Source organism: Aulostomus chinensis, chromosome 2 (assembly GCF_037954235.1).
Source record: "Aulostomus chinensis isolate RoL2024-O1b breed Wild chromosome 2, RoL_Achi_v1.0, whole genome shotgun sequence".
NCBI classification, from domain to species: Eukaryota; Metazoa; Chordata; class Actinopteri; order Syngnathiformes; family Aulostomidae; genus Aulostomus; species Aulostomus chinensis.
The window spans coordinates 25,360,818-25,386,651 of NC_141321.1; the positions used below are offsets into that span (position 1 = coordinate 25,360,818).

Below are 25,834 nucleotides of genomic sequence, written 5' to 3' on the forward strand. Positions count from 1 at the left end.
AATTATATAGATTATGGCATTAATCATGTGTTTAATTGGTCTTTTGTAGGCTCATTATTAATTCAGAACGGCAGGGAATAGAGTATGTTCTTTTTTTTCCTTATTAATGCTCTTTTTTTTTGCTCCCCCATCCTCTGATTGGTCCGTTCTCCAGTAAAGGTGTGTAGACATGGCGAAAAGAGGGGAAGGGGGAACTTTTCGTTTCATGTTTAAATCTTGAATCTGTCCTTTCTCTGAAGTATCGGTGAAGAAGCACAAAGCATCTGGAGGCATAAGAGAAACTCTCTACTTTTAACTGCTACTATTTTATTTTGACGTTGGAGCGAAAGCAGTGGTTGACGAGGTTGAGAAAGGTGGAACTCAGGAAGGCAGTAAACTAGTGGAGGTCTGATGAAAGGGTTCCTAAAAGACTACATTATGCTATCCTATTTTGTGCAATCATATGAATATATCAATATTACTATTTATTACATTCTTGCTCACTTGTATTTATATTGAAGAATTTTATAACAACAAATACAACCTGATTTTATACCTGTTCTAGTGTTTCACTCTCTTGATCACAACTGCTGTACTTTGTGTTCTTAATGTTTAATTGTTTTTTTTTTCCTTTTTTATATATGTATTGTACTAATCTGAGGTAAATTCATCCACAGTTGCCCCTTAGGTAGTTTAAGAGATTTTAGGTTAATTAAAAGATGAAATTTCATTTCTCATGGTCAACATGAAGCTTTTATTTTACCCAAAGATTTTACCCAAAGAAAGGCACAAAAATATTCAGATATTTCCATTAAGATAAAAAGGATTTGAGCTAATGTCACGTGCACTTGAGCTGGAATGTTTTTTTTGTTTTTGTTTTTTTTTTTACATGTTGTGCATGTTTAGGTTTGTGGTGTTATGCTGTGTGTGTGTGTGTGTGTGTGTGTGTGTGTGTGTGTGTGTGTGTGTGTCTTTGAACCTGATCTCACTGTTCCATCCCAGATGGCCTCTACATTAGAAAGCCACAGACAGGAAGTCAAACTCTTAATTATTTAGAAGAGGTGTTATCAAAGCTCGCTCTCCTCACTCCCGTCTCTTGCTCTCTTCCCCTCTGTTCCTGTCTTTCATTTTATCTCTTGTTTCTCAGTCACTTTTTCTCCCCATTTCTTGTGTCAGTTAAGTAGATCTGAATAATGTTTCTCTTACTGTACATTTCAGCATGTCTCTCTCTCTCTCTCTCCCTCTCTCCTGTCTTTCACTTTCTCTGTCCTGAATCTTTCCATTGAACAGTCTTGCCTTTCCTTCTGAGCAGTCCTCAAATTTCTCTTGTCTTATTCTCCTGTCTGCCTTTCCCACTTTCTCTCCATCCACTCTTTTGTGAGAGACCGTCTCCCTGCGCCGCTTACTCCCTCACCTTGTCTGTCTCTGTTTATGTGGTGGATCAGGTGACTCGCATGGTATTGCGGCCTGTGCCCACCAACTGATCATATTCTCTAAACCAAACAAGGAACGGCAACCTGTCAATAAAAATGTTGTTTTAAATCAGTTATTCATACTACATTGTTCTAACCACCCCCACCACGACAGCCCACCCCTCACACACACTTAGTTCAGAGAAAGAAAGACTCCGAATCACATCTATAATCATAAGCAACATCATGATTTTCTTTCACACATGCTGCCTTTAACTTATTTGCATCTTTAATTGAACTTATCATACTTCCTCTCTTTTTCTTGTACATACACACACATGTGCACACACACACACACACACACACACACATACACAGACTACTCTGTCCAGCTCTGTCTCACTCTGTAAAAGGGACGCTGGTGCTCACGTCCCGATGCCCTCCACCTGTAATTCACTTCCCAGTGATCACTGTTAAAACTGAAGCTTCCTCCGTCTTTCCATGATCAAGCACACGTATGTATGCTATTGGTCTCTCCCTCTCTCCTCATTGGATTTGAGACTTACACACACAGAGACACACACAAACACACATACGCAGATGCATATGCAGTGTAATCTCTCCAGCAGACCAACACTGCCCTCTTTAGGATGAGCGATAAAGGTCATTTCAAACGCACCAAGAAGACATCAGAGGGGTGTGTGTGTGTGTGTGTGTGCGTGCGTGTGTTTGTGGTTGTTTGCCCATGCACACATTTGTTAAATGAGAAGAATAATTTTGCTTGTTTACATTTCCAATGGCATGAGACAGAGCAGGTGGAAAATATTTTGGTCGTGTGCTGTTGTCGTATTTGACTTCATATCATGCAAGAGAAAGCGGCAAATAAAGCCTCCTATCATGCTCTATAATGATGCCCCTCTGGTTTTGGGTTTGGGCTCTAATTTAACTTATAGACAAGACCTTTTAAATCATCATTTTGCTTCTGTGTCTAGATTTTATCAAACATTGCTATATTATTAGCTCTGAAGTTACTTGTATTTATTTATTATTCACTCCTTCATAACATCTTCATGAGGTTTGGGTCAAAACTATTCTCAGCCTCTGTGTGGGTCTCTGCTCTATCCTGACTCCTGTTGGGATACTTTCTGTCTTGATGCAGGAAAATGTGTTGAGGGTTTACTGCTTTATTCAGCATTGTAACGAATGCCATCACTTGCAGTGTAGACATTTACTATGCTAGAACGCTCAAACATATACACACGCTTAGTTGCTCACTTAAATAGTGTAACATAGTCTTACGTTTCAACCCTGGTACTTTTGTATGGCTGGCAGATTTTCTTTATTTAACCCAAACACAGGGCAACACGGGGAACATTTTTGCGCGCAAACACACGCACACGCACACACACACACACACACACACACTCACTCACTCACTCACTCACACACACACATTGATCAGAGGCTGGGTTAAGCACGGCAGGCTGCGAGGCATGTTAAACAGGCCAGGCAGTGAGAGACGTGCAGAAACTGTGGTGACGCTGAAGTGTGTGTGTGTGTGTGTGTGTGTGTGTGTGTGTGTGTGTGTGTGTGTGTGTGTGTGTGTGTGTGTGTGGGCGTGCGCGTTATACACGTGCCGCATGTACTCAACACAGGCTTGGTACCAACATATATACGCAGCTGAGACACACAGTAGGGTGTCCTTCGCTGTCCCTTGACCTCCAAATATAGGCAGAAACAACAATAGATGCTAGATTATTTGCTAGGTAAAATCAAAAATGATGTTTATTCTACAAATAGCCTTTTTCAATAAAATTGTAGGAATAGAATTATTTTTGTAGGACCCCCAAAACTCAAATTAAACATAGATACTGAAAATGTGAGAGAATTTGTTTTAGCACAACATAATATCAGTGGATATGAAAAAAATGTAAAGGCAATGATAAGATTAATTTGAAACTCTGTTTCTAAATATTAAAGCCTGCTAAATTTTATCTGATCCATCAGGAATCTTAAATAGTGTAAAATATTTATTGCTCCACATATAATAGTCTGAATAAAGAATTCAACTGACTGTATAAGTGCCATCACCTATTGTTGCGGTCATCCTTTTCAAGTAAAGTTCTTTCATTTTCTCATGAATTTGATTTGTAAGCTGTTGTGTGCTGTCAGCTAAGTGAATGAACATAAAACATTCAGTCAACTCCCGTGACAGCATTAAGGATTTGCATCCATCCATTCATCCTGATCACCCACCATACATCAAGAGCAAGGCAGTAAATATATCATTGAAAGGATTATAAAGTCAGAGAGTGCTTTTAATATAAACATTTCTTTGTTTGGACCAGTTCAAGGACCAGTTCAACATTTTAAAAACTTCTTCACTGAAAATCTGAAGACAAAAGATTTATTTTAAAAATCCTGTGCAGTTAAAGAACCACTCAAGTGGCCATGTGATTTCTTTCAGACTGCATAGTGAGTGGCTATAAATAAATCATGTCTGGACGCTGCAGCCTAAACGCATACCAAGGTATCATAATTATCATAGATCAAAAGCTGATGACATTACAGCGTCGGACCGGTCCTATCCCATGTCAGTTCCGCGGCTGCCCATCTTTACGTTGTTTCATTATTGAGTTATGGCATGCATAATTTAACACAGACAGATATGGATCCATCCGTTGAGAGAGTGTGGAAAGAACAGAGGGAGGGAGAATAAAACCAAATGAGAGAGAGCTACTGATACACATTGGGGGAAAGCTTTCTCCTTTCCTTTATACTTTCCTACAATTTTTCAGTCTTTGTATTGCCACACCCCGTATATGTTTCTGTCCATCCAATGAGAAAAAAGTCTCTGTGGGTTGGTGTAACGCAATGGAAATTTAGGATAAAAAAAAAGAATTAATTGAGGACACAGGGTGTATGCATGAAATGTTGCATATGTGATTGTTTTCCAGTGTGCTCTTTCTGGAATAACATCTATTGTCTGTGTGCTACAGGTTTGCAGCCCTTCACTGAATATAGTTTTCTGCTGGTGGCTTGTACAGCTGTGGGATGTGGAGCCAGTTCACGTTCTGCAGGACGCACTCTGCAAGCCGCCCCTGCTGGTACACACATGCAAACACACACATTTTTGGAGAAACCTGCAGAATCTTCGTACATCCTCCGCACAGATACATGATAAGAGTGTAAAAACATGTAAACAAAAGATTTATGTATTCTATGTTTTGGGGGATTTTCTTTTTTTTTTTGTCAACATAGTAATATACTTTATTTGCATAAATCTACATTTAAGTTCATGATTATACTACCTTACCCAGAATAGCATCACTATACTACATATCATTTCAATAAAATTCAACAATTTCCCTGTGTTTTGGATTTTTCACTTTTCCTTTTTTCTTTTATCTTCTCTCCCTCCTTTGTCCTTCTTTAGTCTCTCTACTCCACATCTCCCTACCCTTCACCTTTCCTTTGCGCTCATCTTTCTCATTGTTGGCTTTTGAAATATTTCTGGGATTTCTTCTCCATCTCATCGCCTTATTCTCTCCATGTAGTTATCTTCACCCTCACCTGAGTCTTCTGTTTGTCAGCTTTCAGATTTCTATTTTGTGTTGTTTGGTGTGTTCAGTTTATAAAGAAAAAAAAATCAACGAAATTCTTTTATAGTGAAGTTAATTTTTCACATCTAATTTCTTTTCTTTGCCTGTCATAAGAATTTGCCTCATTTATTCGATAATGCACATTTTCATACAAATTAATGTTGCAAACACATCAAAGACAAAAATATGGCAAATCAACCCTCAGTTGAGGTTTGTAGAGAAGTGGCTGTAACTCTGTCTTGCTTTCCTCTCATAAAAGCTAATAAAATGTATTAATTGATTTACTCACAATATACTAATATATAAAGCGAATGTCAATTCATGAATGTGGATACTCCCCTCCCTATCTTCTCCAGGTGTTTGGTCAAGGCCGAGACACCTGATAGTCAACACATCTGCAGTAGAGCTGTACTGGGATCAGCCATCCAAACCTAATGGCCACATCTCCCAGTACAGACTGAGCAGAGACGGTCACACTATTTTTACCGGAGACCACCGTGACCAGAATTATACTGACACTGGACTCCTGCCAAACCGCAGGTACAACGCACACACACACACACACACACACACACACACACACACACACGAATGTAAACATATGCAGGTGTGTAGAAGACACAAATGCATAAGCACACTTCACTTGTAGTTTCATAATTAATCATCCCTTTAATTCCAAATTTCTCCCGTTGGAGTGTGTGTGACTGTTTATATCGGGGTGACCCTGTTTTAAAGCTCTCGTATCGGTCCATCCATGTCTCCCTCTAAGGACTGCACTCTCCATACGTCTGTTTGTGTCATTTAATGAGCAAATATTTGACATGCCAATGATGCAAACATCACCCTCTCTCACACACACACACACACACACACACACACACACACAAACATACACACCTGCACACACATTCAGAATCACAAATCAGATCTGACTTTTGCTTACAGACGGCAGCGGAGCGTAGATTTTATTTATCTGTTTATTTTCATTTAACCTTTATCAATCCATGTCTTTTAGTTTTCCAAGATGAATTGCAGTTTTAATATAGTGGTATGAAATGACACCCTCTTTCTTTTCCGACTTCTCTCACCTGAGACAGTTTCTCCTTACTCCAATAGACTTCAGAGGGCTGTGTGTGAGAGAGACCGAGAAACAGAAAGGAAAGGATGAAGAAGATAGCACTGAATGCGTGTGTGACGTTTAATTTTCCCTAATTCCACATAGTCTGCCAGAAGGCATTCCTGTCCCGACCCTTTGCTGTTCTCTCTGTTCTCCTCTCGTCCCCCCCATCCCTCTGCTCTTACCTCATTCCCGTCCTCCTTCTTTTCCCAATTTAGCCCTGCGCCAAGAATTACACAGGGAGCACCGGCCCCATTATCTAAGCAGACTCGTGTGTGTTTTTGCCTGGTGTGTGAGCGTGTATTCAGACACGCCGTTCTGTGTGTGCATGTGTCTGTGCGTGAGACTGCTCAAAGTGGCCATTGATTATTTATGACAATGTTGATTAGCTGTCACTTTGCTTCGGCAGTCCAGGAAGTGTCTAAGATGACGAGAGAATTAACCTATTCCCTCTGGCTGGCCCCGCAGGACACAAACACACACACACGCACACACGCTCACACACACAGTCACAGCCAAACAGATGCAAATGCCCCTCTCACGATTACCCACCACACTCACATCATTTTACTTTTGATATCCCCAGGCAGTGTTTACATTTAAGCAAATATCTTTCCGTGATGAAGTGTTTAAATTCATCCTCCCGCTGAAACCTTATGGCATGATAAAATTCTCCTTCGCCACCACACATCAGCTTCACTCTCTTCGTTTCTGCTCCTCTCTCGGCCCCTCTTTCAGCCTCTCCTTGACACAGCTGGTCTGCTAAGGTGTATTTATTTAGTTTTTATGTAGGTGCCACTGTGTAGGAGTCTGTGAGAGTAACATATGAGTAGTTTTAATACCTTTTCTTGACTGTGTTCTAACCCACTGCTGAGGCAGCTAATGGCTTCCTGTTTAAAACACTCAGCCCCAGGAACAATAACCTAACACTGCCACCTATTAATGCATGTGTGCCCAAGTTTATAGCAAATTAAAGGCTTTTAATGTTAAATGGTGGCCCACTTACACAGCTAATGTAGGCTTTAGCACCAGCCCGCCACCCGCTCTCAAAAGGGAAATCTATCTTATGATGTCATGGGCAAGAGAGGTAGCGAGTGTGACGAGAGAAGCAGTGAGACAGATGAAAGGGGGAGAAGCAGGTGTATGATGGAACGGGAGGAAGGGAAGAACCTCAAGAGGAGCAAATGTATTGTTTGTTTACACACAAACACAGTCTGATTCTTCTTTTCTCTGGATTTGTTACCTCAGTAAACATCCCAAAGAGTTTATGGTCTCAGTTGCTACCTTTAAATGTTCTTCAATGCAGCATGATGTTGATTTAGTGAATTATGGTGCCATTCAGAATAAAATATACAATAGAGCGGTGCAACACGATGGCCCCACCCTCTTGTCCATTTATGGGCACTTCTGGTTGCAAAAAAAAAAGAGAGAGAGACTTCAGAAACCAGTAGTGCCATCAAGGTGGCTGTGTTCACTTACACGGATTGCATAGACTTCTAACACTGTATCATGGTTTAGTCAGAAATGATGGAGCATGACATTCTGTTGCACAAAATACTTTGATTTCAAGGATTTGTGTTAGTTTTTGCTTGACCATTTCACATATTGCCATCATGTCTACTAATACCGCGATTTCATCCATAATCAGTTCTTACTTTTACTCTTTACTTTTAAAAAGTGATTCTTAAACATTTCCAAAAAAAATATGCTCGTTTATAGATGACTCTCAAAGGTCGATCGGTTTAACAACCCTGGGCAGCTGAGACACGCTTAAACTGGTTCTGGTTTGACTATTTTCTGCACAGTATGACTTGTTTTGGCAGCGTCAGGTAGAGTTCTAGTAGGTATGTACCAGCATAAAGCTGATCTGCTGCTTATCAAGGATGCCGTCTGGACCGTCCAACCTGAGCACAGCATTAACCCCAGTGGAACCTTTTAAACTAGACTTGCTGGTTCCTTTATACTGTAACTGTTAACAGCGGGAGCTACAGCGGCAGAGCCTCGTGCTTTGATTTGCTGCGTGAAAGCTTCCTAATATTCAGACCTGATGCTGGTTCTGGGTGGAAAAGAAGATGAATACAATTTGGTTACTATTTCATGTCAAATAATGTATGTATTTCTAAGTTTAGTGGTCACAAACTGGTGGAAAGTGTAAAGACATTTTTTTAGGAGACATTGATAAAAGGCCTTGAACTACACCAATATTTTGGCATATTTGTACTGTATATTTATTAGTGTGCTTTTTAGTGTAAAACTGGCCCGTTAACTATGTCTTTATTACACATTCCTTTCTTCTTCCTCCACTCCCCACACTGCTGCCTGTCCTCCTCATCTTCCTCTGCTTCTGTTTCTTCCTTTCTGTCTCTCTGCTGCTGTCTCTTCACACTGACATCTCTTCAGGTACGTGTATGAGCTAGAAGCCAGTACAGACGGCGGGACTGGTTTGAGTGACAAATATGTTATAAAAACACCAGTCTCATGCCCCACTGGGATCCCCACTCCCCACAAAGTGACAGTCTCAGGCCCCCACTCCATCTCTCTGGCCTGGACCCCCCCTGGTGAGTAGCAATGTAAACAGATGGATGGACTCCTTAACAGAGTCTCTTTATCAGGATGGAATTCCGATTAGACATTTTGTTTTAGTAATGAACTTGTTTATACTTGAAAATATGTTCTTCAGTGTCTAACGGTGCTTAAATGATCTCAGGGAATCATTTTAAAAGCCTGTTCAAAAATGAAAGATCATTTCTGTGTGTGAATGCATTGATTTCCTTCTGCTGTTTGTCCATGTTGGGAAACATTGGTCATATTTAATATTATCATATTTTTAAAATGGTACTTTAAAAATGTGAATTTACAGTGGCAGGAATATTTATCTATCAATAACTGACTAGACTGTTGAATTAGAGGATCACTCTGAATAACAGAGTTGTTATTCTTCACCAGATAAATCCATCAGAGAGAGAAAGACAGCTTCAATTCCATGTTTTCATATTAATAAAATATGTTTTCAGATGAGATCACGGCACTTGACTTAACCCTCGTATCCCCAAACATGCACGTCTCACAGCCGTAAGAGATATTAGAATTAAATCCGCTGACAGACAAGGATTCTGTCTCATTGTTACTGAAATTATATCTGCTGTAATTGTATTAGCATATCTAATCTTCTTTGGTATGTCTGTAGATTTAAATATATTTTCACAATAGTAAAACAATTGCCAATACAGTAAATTCATTTGATTGAAGACTACAAAGGAGGAAAAAATGTACTTACCAGAGAATTTATTTTTCAAAAAGAAAGCGAGGCAAGGGTCCGTCTGAAACAAAAGCCCTAAGTACTTTTCCATTCACCTTCTGGCCTCTCAGGACCTGAACATGTGCACACGTACACAGGCATACATGAGCATACACTCGGGGCTGAGTTTCATGCTTATAGGGTAGTGATTGTCTGCCCTAACCCATCTATCATTGACTATTACTCTCTCATTAGGATGATTTCCTATCTCAGAAACTGCTTATAGGGCCAACTCGCAAAGACACTTCACTTTGCTGCATATGTGAGTCTGTGTGTGTCTTTTTGTTTCTGTATGTGTGTGAGTGTGCGTGTGTGCGCACATCATTGTGGAGATATTTCCATAGGCAGGTCTATTCTATCGTCATTATGGGTTGATTTTAAAGGTGAGGAAATATCGGTTGGGTCCTCACGCTTGGTTAACTCCATGGGCCCAGAGTCTGGAGTGTTTTCAACTGGGGTGTGTATGTGTGTGTGTATGGGTGTGTGTGCATGCCTCACTCTCCAATCGTCTGTTAGTGTGCACATGCATGCACATGTGTATGTGTCTTCATACACACACACACACATACACATACATATATATACACTGACTGCCAAAGCACTGACGTATGGCTATTAAAAAGACATTTACTCTGGGATCTATTCCTCCATCGTGGTGTTTGCATGTGTGGGAGGAGGGAAGACGGGACAGGGGGTTATAAGTGTGCATGAGTTTTTTGGGGGCCATCATGTGAATGTGATGGAAGAAGAAGCAACTGATTGGTTGTAAATAACTTAAATATCATAAATATCATTGATTACGCATCTATGGCGAAGGAACATACCTATCAAAGAGATGTATTATGACCCCCGTGTGTGTGTGTGTGTGTGTGTGTGTGTGTGTGTGTGTGTGTGTTCTTGGGCGTGCATGCTCACACATAAATAATCTTCAGTGTGTGGACTATATGAAAGGGTGTTAATGTAGCAAAAGTGTGCTCGTATTAAAAGGTGTGTGTGTGTGTGTGTGTGTGTCCAGGTGCATGTGCGCATATGTGAGTTGGGGGGTGAATAATTGAAGTCTTTCATTTGTCTGGTAATCAGTTCGTTCTCGAGATATCCAGAGTTCATGAATGTTGAATAACCCATCACAATACAGTTGGCCTGAATTATGGAAAAACCTCCTGTGAGAATATTAACAAAGTCTAGGTGTGTGTGGGGGGAGTGTTTCTGTATACATTTGTGTGTTTTTGTCTGGTTGAGACTAGGAGTGTCAGGATTGGTAAGGTAAGATCAGTCAGGTCCAAAGTAGAAACATGAAGCGATGGAAATGGTTTTGAGATTTTTGAACAGAATGCAATTAATCTGTGCCAGTAAATATGGAATTGAAATCAGTGGAAATCCCTTACATGGCTCAGGAGGCAAAGTGACCATGTAGTAACTGCAGGACCCAACACCTCCTCCAGAGACTGGGTCGAAGGGTCCTTTAGCACAGAGCACCTAATTGCTCCTAATGAGTAGGTTGACGCCTTGCATGGGAGTCTCCACCATCAGTGTGTGTGTGTGTGTGTGTGTGTGTGAGAGAGAGAGAGGGAGAGGCAACATTGTAAAATGCTTGGAGTGCCGTAAATGTAGAAATTCCCTTTATAAATACAGTCCACTTACCATTTACAAGGCAGCAGCAGCACAATTCTCTAACTTAATCGTGAGTATGATACATCCTTTTTTATTTAGGCTTAATGCCCTTGCATGTTAAAGCAGGTGAAGCCTTATTAGATGTTAAAAATAATTTTAACCTTATTTAGTGGGTCATCGAAGTCTGCACTGTCAGTGTGCTATGTACTATATTATTACCACAGTAATGAAGTAAACACTGCCAAGCGTCATGACAGACTCAAAGTAATGATTCACCGATGTTAAAGCTGCCTGTCTCATAGTTGATGTCCGCAACGTTTAAGGGATAGTTTTGATTTATTGAATTGGGGTTGTGTGAGGTTGTCGTCTGTGGTAAGGGTCTTACCTTCAGCTGATGTGGGTCAGCGCGTCTTGTACGTGTACAGCTGGGAGCAGCAGCAGTTCCGTAGCTTTGCATTGCAACACTGCAGCCAGCGTCTGCAGGAAAAAAAAAAAAAAAACTTGCCAAATAAACATAACCCTAAAAAGAAACAATAGTGAGAATTACGATGCAGCTGGTGTTGGTTTTCTCTGCGTGGAAGTTGCACTGACCCATGACTTGTATCATTATGTTCTTCAGCAAATCGCATTGCATACAGAAGATCATATCCAATGTGTCATTTTCCATTTCCACAGCTCAGCTCAACAGCAGTCAACCTGTAAATTACTACATCCTGTTGAATCCAGGAAGTATCAGCGCTATCAGGCGCCACACAACCCGAAGCCTGAACCTCACTGTGACAGGTCTAGCGCCTTTCACCACCTACTACATCAGAGTGCAGGCTTGTCAGATTGGTGAGTATTTGATGCAAGCAAAGTATGAATGTGCCTTCTCACAATGTTATAGTTAAATTCAAATGCAGAGTGTGGTTATGATACATCATATAATATTACCGTCCTGATGATGTGTGTTTTTTAACCAATCACTGCTGTTTTGTTCCCTCCAGAGGGGTGTGGTGTAGGTAAGGGTGTGTATGTTCGCACTTTAGAGACCGCCCCGGAGGGTATGTCACCACCCACTGTAGAGGCAGCTGGTGCCAGTGTCTTGGAGATCTACTGGTCGCCCCCCAAAAAACCAAATGGACTCATCATCTCCTATCATGTATACAGGTAACGCACAAAGACATGCAACTATTTTCTCCTTTGTTGTGATTTCTAGTAATTTGGACCCTGTTCTCATACTAAAATTACCAAACTTCATTCTCCCATTAACACACACATTCTTACAATGATATCAGAAGCTCTTGTTCAGTTTCAAGTATATTGCCCCTCATGCGCTCATCCCTCCCAGGTCTTAGCTTCAAAGATTCTTGACTTTGCTTGACACCCGGTATCAAAAAGGAATTTTATCACCTCAAAAAGCGAAAATTAAAAAAACAAAACAAAAACAGACATTGCATTTCTAAACACTGTACACTGAATAAAGTGACACACGTAAATCACAGGCTCATATTGTGCATGCATACAGTATACAGGTATAATTTACACTGTAGCCCCCGTGTTTAGGTGATGTGTTAAGGTGAATGTCTGTACACCAATCTTCCATGTCTGCTACACATGTGTGTGTCTATGTTTTAATGCATGCTGAAGGTCGTGGTCTGCTTGTTGACCAAAGAGTGTGTGATCTGTATGCAGGGTCAGACTAGACTAAGCCCTTTAAGTCCTCAGGAAACATGAATTAGCATAGCAGTACACACACACACACACACAAACACACATACACGCACACCTGGCATGATCAGACTCAAGCAGACGGGGACTTGGATAAAATAGGAAAATCTCTCTTTTCCTCTCTGTCATACACACACAGGCACACGCGTGCACACACACACACACACTAGAAACCCGACAGAACCACAGACAAAGGAGCTTACCAAGACATCAGGGTGCTTGCGTCAGCCAGTGAACTGTGTGTGAAATGTTTAAGATCTGTAACATCCTTTATTCAGTTCAACACAACTAAGCATGCCTCTTCTCAGTTCATTTTCCCCAAAAATACTAAAATGCTTGCGGATACTTCAATATCTAGTTTTTATTGCTTTCTATTTATAGTGTATTTTCAAAATATTGCAACTACACAAAATTAATTGACAGTATATTATTTTGTTGCCAGATTCCCCCAAAAGACAACTTCAGATTATTTGGGGAAGAAGTGACACTAAATAATGAATGGCTGATCCAAGCATTTATTTAATTCACAGGCGTCCAGCAGGGGCAGAGGAGGACCTGCTGGTTTTCATCTGGTCAGGAGGGCCACTAGAGTTTTTTGACGCAAGCCCCTCCTTGCAACCCTTCAGCTATTTTCAGTATAGGATTCGTGCCCACAACTCAAAAGGCTCTGTTCTGAGCCAGTGGGCCTTAGCCCAGACCCTACCAGCAGAACCAAAACATATGGCTTCTCCCACTGCCACGCCCACAGGTGAGTAGACTGAGTCACATGGAAATGATCATCTTCTTGTGTTTTGTCACCATAATAGTGCCTCATGCTGTACACAGGTGCATACTCAGTCCATCTGAAGTGGAGTGAACCAAGACAGCCCAATGGTCTCATCTCTCACTATAGGGTCGTTTATAAGAAGCACCAACAGGACCCAACGCTCAGTTCAACTCTAGTTACTGCTCTCACTGTGGAGGTGAGATACACATACACAAAGACACACAGAGATGAACACATTTATCACCATTGCCCCATGTTGATTTCTGCTGGTATCCAACAGATAATTTGCACTGAGCCACTAAGGTTTCCATGCACTGACCTCTTTAAATGTCAATGAAAAGAATTCCCAGTCACTGTACATTAGCAGTCGTCTATAAGACAGACACTTGCACACAAGGTCTGCCGCATTCCACCTCACACAGACCTCAACCATTTCACCAGCTCCTAGAAATGTGTGTGTGCAACCAACAGTATCCATGCCCCAAGAATTACATAATGATGTTCAAAAATGACATAAGAAAACAATATTTCAGGGTGAGTTACATGCTTTCATGACCTTCTCTCATCTATCTGACTTGCGCACCATATGAAATATGCTGAACAAATACATGGAACACATGACCATACAAATTGAATAAACTGAATATGATTTGGTTGTAGGCAGCACAATGGTGCAGTGGTCAGCACTATCGCCTCACAGCTAGAAGGTTTCGGGTTTGAGTCCCAGCTCGGGCACTGGATCTTTCTGTGTGGAGTCTCCATGTTCTCCCTGTTCCTGTGTGGGTTCTCTCTGGTACTCCAGCTTCCTCCCACAGTCCAAAGACATCAAGAGAGGACGAGGCTGATTGATACTCTAAATTGACTGTAGGCGTGACTGTGAGTGTGAATGGTTGTCTGTCTATATGTGTTGGTCCTGTGATGGACTGGTGACCTGTCCAGGGTGAACCCTGCCTCTCGCCCCAAAGCTGCTGGCTCCAGCCCCCCCTGACCCTTAACAGGATAATCAGTAGAAAATGGATGGATGGATTTGGTTGTTTTAAAATATCTTTCTGTCCTGTCAGTTTTGCTGCTGTTGGGAGTGTGGAGATGGGGGTGAGGGGGTAGTGAAGGCCTAAGCTACTTTCAATGACACAAAGTAGACTCTTGGACAAAAGTCTGAAACTCATACTGGTATGATTCTTCTTGAATGCAGTAGTTATCCACATTTTATTTCGCATATGAATGTATTTGTGTGTGACATAAAAACTGTGCTCGAACAAGATAAACTGAGATTAAAAAAAAGGGAAAGGGTAAGGGAGACACGCATACTTGGAGGTAAGACATTGGCAAAAGCAAAACACAGAGGTGGAAAAAAGTCTAAAACGAAAGAGTTAGGAAGAGTGAGATTAAAAGGGAGAGCGGAGTTGGGAAATGAAGAGAGAGAGGAGCAAGAGGGGGGTGAGACAGAGTGATATATAGGGGAAGGAGAGACAAGTTCGAATGGGTGAGAGAAGATAGAGGTATAGATCTATATTCTGTCCAAACGAGTGGCCTCTTCTCCCACTGTGACCTTTGGCTTGTCACTCATAATTAATACAAGATGTAAATGGAGACCTTTCACCTTCTCATTGATATGGAACACTCTGCGTTTGTGTGTGTGAGAGAGGCTCATTGACATGGCATAGACTTATTTTGGTGGTGGTCATTTGTCACACACTTGCCTACACCACATGCACTGTTGTTTAGGAATACGCAAAGAAAGTGTAAATGAGGAAGTCTGGAGGAAACTCGAACAGCAACTTTCATTAGAAATTGAGGAAACAAGGATTGTTTTTATTAAGAGTGGGTAGAAATGTGTGTCATGAGTTGAGCATCAGCAGTAGCATGATAAACAGCTAGAAGGGATGAATGATTTAAATGTAAATGGATATGAGACAGTAGAATAAAGCTTAAGGTCAATACAGACTGTGCCACTACACTGCTAAATATTCATGGGAGCTGTTGTTTATACAATTAATTTATTATTATTAAAGTTTATTAAAATCTCAAAGACTTCTATTAGCATTAGCCAGATGTGAATTCTGGACTTTGGTTCCCTTTTTTCCTGTTTACTCTCCCCAAACTTCTTTATTATTACGAAGGTAACTCTGTTCTCCTTCATGTTCAATGAAATTTCTTTTCTGCGTGGATTTCTCAGTTAGTGGACATATTGTTGCACGCGTGTGTGTGTGTGTGTGTGTGTGCGTGTGTGCGCGTGTCCATTAGGAATGTGTGTATTGATCTCAGGCTGGGTTGGGAACCCTGCTCTGTGCCAGCTTGGCTGATTAATGGGGTCGTCATGGCAATCGGACGGAATGAGGGTAAGAAGCGCAGGCGGCCTGCATCACTAGACCCCTATGTATCGCCTGGCACACGCGCACACACACACACACACACACACACTCACAAACACACACACACGTACGTTCACTCCCCATGCCTTGCACCTTCGTGACAGATATGTTAGTCATTCGCACAAACCTGTCAGGCTGCCGTTCTTGCGTATGTGGTTCCTTCTTCTTTCCCTTCATCTGTCTCTGCTGCTCTGTCTTCTTCTGCTGTTTTTAGATCGTCATCTTGGTGTTTCTATTGTTTATTTATTTTTAAGTTATTTTGTCTGTTAAAGAACTTTTCTCCCCCCTCAATCTAACTTGTTTTCCAGCTCATTTTTAAATTTACACTCTGTCTCTTACTATTATTTGTTGTGATCAGACTTGGCATGAACTTTTGTTTCATGGAATCATCTCTCTCTCCTCTCCTCTAGCTCTTTCCCTTCACCTTTTCTACTCATATCTGTCACTACCCTGCATCCCTTCCACCTGCTTCTGCCTGTTTTCTCCTCCATCTCAATCTCCTCTGCCCTCCCTCCTATATCTCCTCTGTTCACCCTACGATTTTCCCTCATTCCTCTCTCTAAATCTCTTTCCTCCCTACCCTTATATCTTAATTTCCCTTGCTCTTCCCCTCCATCTGCCTATCTTGCCACCTCCTGATTTCTCTTCCACCCTTAACCCTTCTCTACACCTCCTGTCTCTTTCCATCACTCTTTCCTCCTCCCTTGCATCTTTCAGTGGTGTTTCCATCCACTTTTTAAATCTTACATTTCCCTGGCTACTACCTCCGTCTATCTCCTCCTTACTGTCCTGTCCTTTCCTCCCTCCCTTGGCTCTTCCAGATGTTTCACCATGGCCCTTGGGATCACTGGTGAAGGGATACCATGTGCATACATATGTGTGTGTGTGTGTGTGTGTGTGTGTGTGTGTGTGTGTGTGTGTGTGTGTGTGTGTGTGATACTCCATGTGGATACATATGTCTGAATATGGTTGCATGTGTGCATGCATAGCATATTTTTTGTTTGCATGTGTATGTGTCTGCATGTGTGTGTGCACGCGCGCTGTATTAATACATCCCATTGATCAGAGCAGGACCCCTGACAGTCATCATCCCTGAGAACCATCTGGCCGACGCCTGACGCTCCCTCACCCAAACACAAGCTGACACCCTATTAATCTGCTAGTGCCATGCATACATACGTGTGTGTTTCTATGTGTGTAAATGAATCAGTGAGAGTGCGTGTATTGTGTACGTAAGAGATTATGTGTAGAGAACGTGTTAACATCTTTGCTATGTACCTGTTTCTTTGTACGCGTATGCATGTGCAGTGCAACCGTGCACACACATACGAATGTGTACGCACACCACTTCGCCATCCGCCAACAACAGCCGGCGCTGAAGGGAGCTGAAGGGTGCTTGGAAATTAAGGTTATTACACAAATTGAGCCATATGGTCTAAATATTTCAGAGCTGAAATTTACTAGGCAATAAAAATGGCCCCTACCTCGGTAATGGTGTAAATTACAGCTTAACCACCAGCGCTAATGATGTCCTTCTGTACGCCCCGTAACCAACCGTACATGAAGGACACATTGTTTAAAAAATACCCCAGGAAAAGCAAGAGAGGGAAGGGGAGAGACAGGAACAGGCAGGGGAGAATGGGGATAGGAGGGGAAGGAAGAAGTGAAGGGAGTAGGAAGGAAATGAAAGAAGTGAGGGAAGAGGAGAATTATGGAAAAAATGGGAGAAATTGATAAAAGGAATGGAGAGAGAGAGAGAGAGAGAGGTAGCAGCATGTTTACAATCTGTTAGTTTACCATTAAGAGCCCATCAGAGAGTGCGGGACAGCGAGGGCTAGCCAGCGAACTGTGTCTCAAAGCCAACATGAGGTTTGAGAAATTGTGTGTGTGTGTGTGTGTGTGTGTGTGTGTGTGTGTGTGTGTGTGTATTTAGCCATGCGCAGTTGGAAGACATATATAAGTATGGACGTGTTATCAGAATATATATAGTGTGTACATAGGCATGCATGGTCTGCAGGTGTGTTCAGTGATTAGATTGGGACAAACAAGAAGTGTTGTGACGCACAGAATGAATACAAATTTGGAAATACTTCAGCATGTCGTGTGTTTTGGACACACGTTTGCTTGAATATGCTCCATAAGGACATATTCATCTAGGATCCATTTGATGAATTGGCTGTGAAATCAATTCCGTGCTAAGTACTGTGTTTGATTACTCACTCTGAAAATGTCATGTCAAGTGCAGATCTTTGTCCAAACATGTCAGAATTCATTAGCCAAACTAGGGTGAAGGAAGATTTTGGGAAATAAACATTTATGCTATAATTTATTAATCTGTGTCAAACCTGAAGGGTAAAAATGGGAGTCGGTTTTACAGTTGTGATAGACCTTTAGGCAGGGTGCAGTGACTTCTTAATATGTCTGCTGATTGCCTGGTCACCTCAAGGTCACAACAAGACTGCACTAAATCAAATAATTAGCTTAGATATCAAACTATTTCTTTATGATCCCCTACTACAGCTCTGAGGAGGAGACAAAACTGCAATCAGGAAAAGACCAACACTGAGCAAATGGCTTGTGTAAATGCAAGAATCATTATCCTGTTCTCTTCATTTGTGGCATTTCTCTATATTTAGCCTGTTTGTGACATTTTTATCCATTCGGTTGTGCTTTGAAGATTTGAATTTGATTGATTGATGAGTCGGTTTTATTTAGTATGAAAATTTCATCTCTGGTCAAATGGACTCTATTTGTCATCAGCTTTACTTGTTCACTTGTTGATTTTAACCCTCTCTGACTATCTAGCTGTCCTCGAAGCATTGTTGAACCAGGGAGAAGTGAGCACGGATGGAGGGTGGTCAGAGGTACTGAATGACATGGCTTTGCCCTTGCTCTCAGTGACACCCTTTAACAAATGAGGGAGACAAAGGAGTGCAGGGAAGAGGTAGGATAGCGGAGCTGAGTGTGCAGAGTGTGAGGAAAGAGTGATGAGGAGGCAGACTTGGGAGGAGAAAACAGGTGAAGAGAGAAAGGAAGGATTAGAAGAGAGGATAAGGAGACTCAGATGCAGAGTTCATTAGGCCCTCGGCCTATCAGACCCCTTAGTTTGAGGTCTCCAACTCTGATTGGAGGGCTCTCAGCATTCTGCATAAACAGCCAAATAATCATGCTGCAACGCTCCCTCTTCTCCTGCAATCGTTCTTTCTCCTCATGTTTTTCTCAAGTCCTCACTCTATAGCTCAGTGCAGCTCCTTCCTCCCATCTCAGAATTTCCTTCTGGGTTTCCTTGTATCTTTGCCTCAAATAACAGTTTTTATGTGATTCTCTCCCACCATCTTCACTCCCCTCCATATCTTCCACTTCTGGGTCTCTCACACTCTGTCAAGTGATTTTATCAGGTGAGATTCTATTCGGCTACTTCCTCTTTCTCCCTCTCTGGCCGTCGTTCTCTCAGTAATGACAGGTTGTGTGTTATTCTGTGTCTTTCTGTGAAGAGGCCACACCATCTAGTACGCTGAGCTCTCCACTTGTCATAATGGACGTTTAGTGCTGCAACCACAATATGATGGCCATCACTTTAAAAGAATGCTTGAGTGTGAATAGGAGCGTGCGCGCGCGCGCGTGTGTGTGTGTGTGTGTGTGTGTGTGTGTGTGTGTGTGTGTGTGTGTTTGTTTTAGAAGCAGGCTGTACTTCTGTTCATCGTCAGGTCTGGAGGGGGCCTCCTTGTCTGATGCGGTCTCAGCCTGGACATGAAGAGATGCACACTCTTTGTGTTTATAGATCACAATGATTTGTGAGTTGTTAGTCTTTTTTGGGGGCTTTTTTTCAGGTTCAAAACCATCATCTTGTAGAATCTCTTGCTGCCCAGTCACATCAGACAAAACGTCAGCTTTGATTTGATATCTAACACTGACAGTATGATGAGTGATTATCTTTTACGAATGCTCAGATAGCATTTGGCTCTTGCTGGTTGTTCAACACGTACATAATCTGTTGCATAATATACTAATTCTTATGAATGAAAAGAGCAGGAAACAATATATGTCTTCATTTATTTTCTAATCAGGATTGTATATTTTCTGAAATAGAAGCTTGCTTAAAAGATGACCATACTAACAGTGTAATACATTTATCTCTACAAACAATTGCCACATCTTCGTTTGTACGGCATTCTGTGGGAAATTCTGGAAACTACCTTTGTGTATTTCAGCATGCCACCCCTTGTCTCGCCACAATTTTCTATCTCTGGCTACATATCACACACACACATACACACAAACACACAGATGAACTTGTACACACTAAATATGCTATTCCTGGGGTCTGGAGCCGCCAAAGCCAATCATGACTGTCGGTGTGAAGTGGGCATGCCTGTTCCAGACCCCTGCAGTCTCTCTCTCTACTTCTGTGCTGGCCACAGACAAAACCCATGCCTAATGGCTCTGTGTGTGTGTGTGTGTTTGTGTGTGTGTGTGTGTGTGTGTGTGTGTGTGTGTGTGTGTCTGTGTCTGTCTGTCGCAGGAATGTCCGTGTGTCAGGGTTTGTCTAACGCACCCTGACTAGCAGGGACACCCATGCAGGGCATTTGCAAACAGACACAGGGCAATTGTTACAGCAGCATTGAATTAGGCATGCACAAATAAATGTGTATACACACACAAACACACACACACACACACACACACACATGGCTTGCCAGCTTGGCATGGGGCACAAGAGAGCAGCGTGCAGTGCTCTGGCTCACCTCAGAAACCTCCGAAAACAATTACTGCTCTCACAGCACCGGTCAGGACACAGCTTGTACTAATAGACCGGACTACAGGGTTGTAAAGAAATGAATTGAATTGAAATTGAATTGATTTGAATCAGATGGAATGGGGTCTGATCATAGCATGTTTTACCAGACACTGAAAAACTGGGATGCATAAGAAAAGGTGAAGCAGCATGGTGCTTCATTATCTCTCCAGGACTTAATATGACAGAGCAGCAAGGGGAGAGAGAGCCTGTGGAGAGAGACATCCCTGTGGCAGACCAGTTGGACCCCATTCACTTATTATTAGACATGAGTCTTTCATGTATGTTCTCAGACACTCACTTTACTTTTACCTGTGCATCTATGAGAGACAAAGACAGATAGAGTCCATGTGTAAGTGCAAGTGTGGAGCCATATGCTAATGTTGGTCTGTCTCTGTCTCTCTGCGGGGCCCAGTGCTGGGGTCTTTGTGAGATAATCAGCATAATTCTTTTGACAAATACACATGGTTACTCTTAATTAGTATCACACACTGTCCCCCCAGCTGCACCATGCCTCTCCACCTGAAAATCTCACACACATACACGCGTGCGCACACGCACGCACACACACACACACACACACACACACACGCACGCACGCGCGTGCGCGCACACACACACACATTTTTGGGAACAAAAGAAAATGCATGCAGATGAAGGCTTTTTAGAAAACATGCATATGCATTTTTTGGGATAATTTTATACCTGTGTAGCACACATGTCCATTGACCCTCCTACATAGGCAACAAAACACGCACTGTCCAGAGGAGCCCTACTGCTCAGTTTAGCTTAAGAGAGTCATTCATGCATAAATTTGTGAGGCCTCTTCCTGTTGCTTCTCCTCGTTCACTTTGCCCCCCTCCCTCTTGGTCCTGTTTACACTTTCTCCCAGCCATATCTCAACAATATCTTATCTTCCCATCTTGACTTCTTGAGCTCATCTTTTGCATTTAGTGTAATTAAGTGGAAACTTTGATCATTCATACACTCACACAAACATAAGCTCAAGCACATTTTTTTAGGTGAACAATCTCACACTGAAGACATACCTTTGTTCTTTTGCCAACACCATTTTTGAAAAGCTTTTTAAAATCATCAAAACTAGGGTTCAAACTTAATAATACAACACATTTTTAAAAATCTTGCTGCTAAATTATTACACAGATATATGCATTGATATTTATCTCAACTGTTTTTATTCACCTTTTATGGTTCCAAGTATTATTGGGTATTGAATTTTGTGTGTGTGTGTGTGCGTGCGCGCGCACACGTGTATGTATGAGCAAGAAATAGTTATTGAGGGAGCTGTTAATGTAATGTAATAGTATGTTTCAGTGTTACACCACTTGATTACAACCTGTCTGGTTGCCCGTGTGTATTCGCAGTTAGCAGACGGATGTGGTGAATTTCATAGTGCTTGATTGTTGGGTATTTGTGTGTGTGTCTGTGTGTGTGTGTCTGTGTGCGTGTGATGTAGCGAGTAGACCATTAATGTGGTGTGTTTCAGTGATAAAGTGTTTGAATGTATTGCCATCTAGAGGCATGTAGCAGAGTCTCCATGCTCCTATAAAAGCTGCCAGCGCCAGATGCTGCTATTGACAATGTGCATATGTTAACCGCTTTATAGGCCACATGCCTCACATATTTCACTGGCTTTTAAGGTAGAGAGATCTCTCATTCTCGCTCACTTAATCTGTCTCTCCCTTTTGTAACATCTATCTTTTTTCCTTTCCCACTCCAGTTCTTTCGCTCTCTCCTTTTACCCATTCACTTAATCTTCACTGTCTTTCTCTCAACCTCCCCCTCCTTTTCCTTCTCTCATTTTCTTCATCAGCTATTTACTTGTTCACTTTTTACTTTTTACTTTTTTCATTCTTATTCTCTGACCTCTAGCTTATTACTTATATATATATACTTCATTTCATTTCAGTCCCTTCTTTCTTTTGCTCTATATTTCTCACTCCCTCCCTCCACCCTTTTCTCTTTCCATCTTTCTCCACCCATGTGTATCTCTTTTCATGTCCCTCCCCCTCTCTCTCCCTCTCTCTCTCTCTCTCCACTGCAAAGTTCTGTGATTTGCAGGAGGATTTAGCTTGTGTCTAGGTGTCTGGGGACTTATTAATCCTATTTTACTGTGGATGAAAAACACGTTGGCTCCCAGACATGAAAACACTGAATACATGCGTTCTGGTGATTGTTCAGACAGTTCATCCTTGGTGCCATGCTACGGTGATTTGTCGGGGTTTTCGTTTGATTCAGTTTGAATTTGAGCCTTTTTGATCCTCTTGTCGCTGCATTGAAATGGGTTACCAGCTAATCTCTTTACATACAGTCTATGCTTGTTTATGCGAGAGCCATTCAATCCTGAACAGACAACTTTAAAAAATTGCAGACTCAACATTTGAAAAATACTTGCAATATTCACACAGATGCTTTCACATAAACGTACACACACCCACACACACACACACACACACACACACAGAAGCAGTTGTTTATTTAAAGCTAAGAATGCTAAATCCTGGAGTGTTCTGCACCCTGACTACCATGTCATGGCATGCCAAGGCCATATGAAACAACAGTGTGTCTCTTATCAATTAGTGAATGGTGTTCCTACTGTATCACACACATGCATACACCCTGCCAGGGTGCTGGGTTGGGTCCCACTGCCTAAAGCTACTGGCAAACTCACTGCGCTTGTGTCTCAGTGTGTTTTTATGTGTGTGTTTGTGTGTGTGTGTGTGTGTGTGTGTGTGATATGAAAGGACACATGTGTGACATAAACACTCAATCTGCAAGCTTTGAGTTCACCCATGAGGGACGGCAGTCTGCCTGCCAGTCTCACTGCCACTTCTCCAGTGTCTAATAATTTAACTATGGCAGAGCCTGTATGTTGTGATGGTGATATCCCAAATCCCATGTCATGTCATCTTAGCCTGCCATTGTTTCTGTTTTCTTTTTCATTTCTCATTTAATGAGTAACCCACTGTTTCTTATTACCTCCACCAAGGAGGTCATGTTTTATGGTGGCGTTTGTCTGTTCGTTCATCCATCAGCAGGATCACACAAAAAAATATGGGGCTGATTTTCACCAAACATGGTGGAGGGGTGCTACATAGGCCAAGGAAGAACCTGTTAAATGTTGGGGGCAGGTAGGTCCTAGTGCATTGACACAAAACTGTTGTAACTGGACTCAACATTGTCAGATCTTTTCTAAACTTCACACATTCGTTGAGAGTCCTAGCCTGACGACATCTACTCGCTGAACTGAAGACATAGCCAACTGATGGTTCTAGGAAGTGAGCCCAATGAAACAAACATCATTTGATTTACATCAAAATGACACTGTGTTTTCTTCTTGTGGTGAACTGCAACAACATATGTAGTTTTGGTTTGCGTAAGTAGATGCAGGACTTTATATTCACACCACATAAGACTGCTTCTTCGTGCAAAGTCCAACTGTCAGCACTCAAACCCCTCTTGCACAGCCACACACTGCTATGGGGCCCTCTCATTGCTTCTTGTTTTACGTTGGGTTTGGCTGGCCTTGGCGGGGGTATGCACCCTCCAAGTGTTCTTCTAGTTCATTTATGGTTTGTTTGTGTAACTAATGTCCTATTTCCCCCTTTCATTGCTGTGGCCTGCTGCTCATGTCCCAGTGTCCCTTTCCATCGACTTTCTTTTGTCTTGTTACTCCTCCTCGATCCTTTTCCCTCTCCTCTCTTCCACTCTCCTCCCAGCCACAATCATCTGCCACACAGCCCTCTTTTCTAACATGTCACTCTTTTCTCAGGGTCTAGTTGTAGAGGCTACAGTCTATGGCCTGGACCCCTACAGTGAGTATAGTCTACAAGTGGAAGCTGTCAATGAAGCAGGTGGGTTGATTGTGATCTGTACTATATTTATAATATTGAATAACCACTCAGTACAATCCACTGATTCACTTCATTGAGTCGAGATGTTTGTTACTCTTCAGGCAGTGTTTCAAGTCCCTGGGTAAACACTCAGACTTTGGAGGCTTCTCCAGCTAGACTGACTAACTTCACCGTGGAGCAGAAAGAGCAGGGCAGATCATTATTGCTAAACTGGGATCAACCAAGTACTCCAAACGGAGTCATCACGGTACAAAAAATACACACGGCAAAAACACAAAACACATTTAAATGTTTCCTCAACACTGCGTAGGTAAAGCAGAACCCAGTGCTACACTAAAAATAAAATACACCATATACTGTAAATTTCCTAAGCTAGTTATCTTTTCAATGCAACTGGAGGCACTCCCTCTACCTAACAGCCTGGTCCTCTCCCTTTTCCTCTCCAGATGTATAATTTGTACAGTGAAGGAAACCTGGAGTTCAGTGGACTATCCCGCAACTTTCTGTTTCGTCGTTTGGAGCCGTGGACTGTTTACACTTTGACTCTTGAAGCTTGTACCTCAGCAGGCTGCACCCGCAGCCCTCCTCAGCATGTTACCACTGATGCAGCTCCACCTGCTTCACAGCCCCCTCCCAGACCTCTTCTCATTGGTTCAGACCACATATCACTTACCTGGGGACCTCCCACACAGCCAAATGGGCCAGTTAGAGAGTACGTTCTACTTGGGAGAAGTCCAGAGCAGGCAGAGAGGGTAAGAAGTCATGAAGAAAATACTGAAAGCTCTTAATTTTGTGAAACTTCAGATGCTTTTGTAGGAAATCTTAAATAGAAGCATATTTCACAAACATGTCACATTACTTCATTTTCAACCATCGCTGACTGTTCTTAACAGGTGCTGTTCCGAGAATCATCTCCACAGCCAACTGATAATTTCTCCTACATGGTCACTGGCTTACATCCTTGGACCCAGTATGAGTTCAGCATCAGTACCCACAATCCTGCTGGCCACACCCGCAGCCCCTGGTTAAGTGTGACAACCAGACAGGCCCCCCCTAGTGGCCTGGCCCCTCCGACTGTGAGTCACCTCCAAGGCCAACCTAGTGAAGTGTTGGTGTCCTGGACTCCTCCACTGGAGCCCAACGGGGTACTTCAGTCATATAGGATCCAGAGAAACAACATCAGTTTCTCATTTAGTTTTGACCCTACAGTGCTCAACTTCACCGATGAAGGTCTCTTGCCTTTTTCAAAATATAGGTATTGTTTGCTTTGTCTTCTTTGTCTTTGTCTTGTAGATTC

The 25,834-nt window shown here is 42.1% G+C and overlaps 1 protein-coding gene across 1 annotated transcript in view; it reads left to right on the forward strand.

The window, feature by feature from the left end:
* ush2a (Usher syndrome 2A (autosomal recessive, mild)) overlaps positions 1–25,834 on the forward strand; it is a 195,230-nt gene that overhangs the window by 155,054 nt on the left and 14,342 nt on the right. The window contains exons 69-79 of the mRNA XM_086187178.1: positions 4,391–4,498; positions 5,350–5,533; positions 8,511–8,668; positions 11,695–11,853; positions 12,006–12,168; positions 13,260–13,477; positions 13,555–13,691; positions 24,456–24,537; positions 24,639–24,784; positions 24,984–25,289; positions 25,431–25,792. Of these exons, the coding sequence (XP_086043304.1) occupies positions 4,391–4,498; positions 5,350–5,533; positions 8,511–8,668; positions 11,695–11,853; positions 12,006–12,168; positions 13,260–13,477; positions 13,555–13,691; positions 24,456–24,537; positions 24,639–24,784; positions 24,984–25,289; positions 25,431–25,792 (2,023 nt within the window). The remainder of the gene's footprint in view (positions 1–4,390; positions 4,499–5,349; positions 5,534–8,510; positions 8,669–11,694; positions 11,854–12,005; positions 12,169–13,259; positions 13,478–13,554; positions 13,692–24,455; positions 24,538–24,638; positions 24,785–24,983; positions 25,290–25,430; positions 25,793–25,834) is intronic.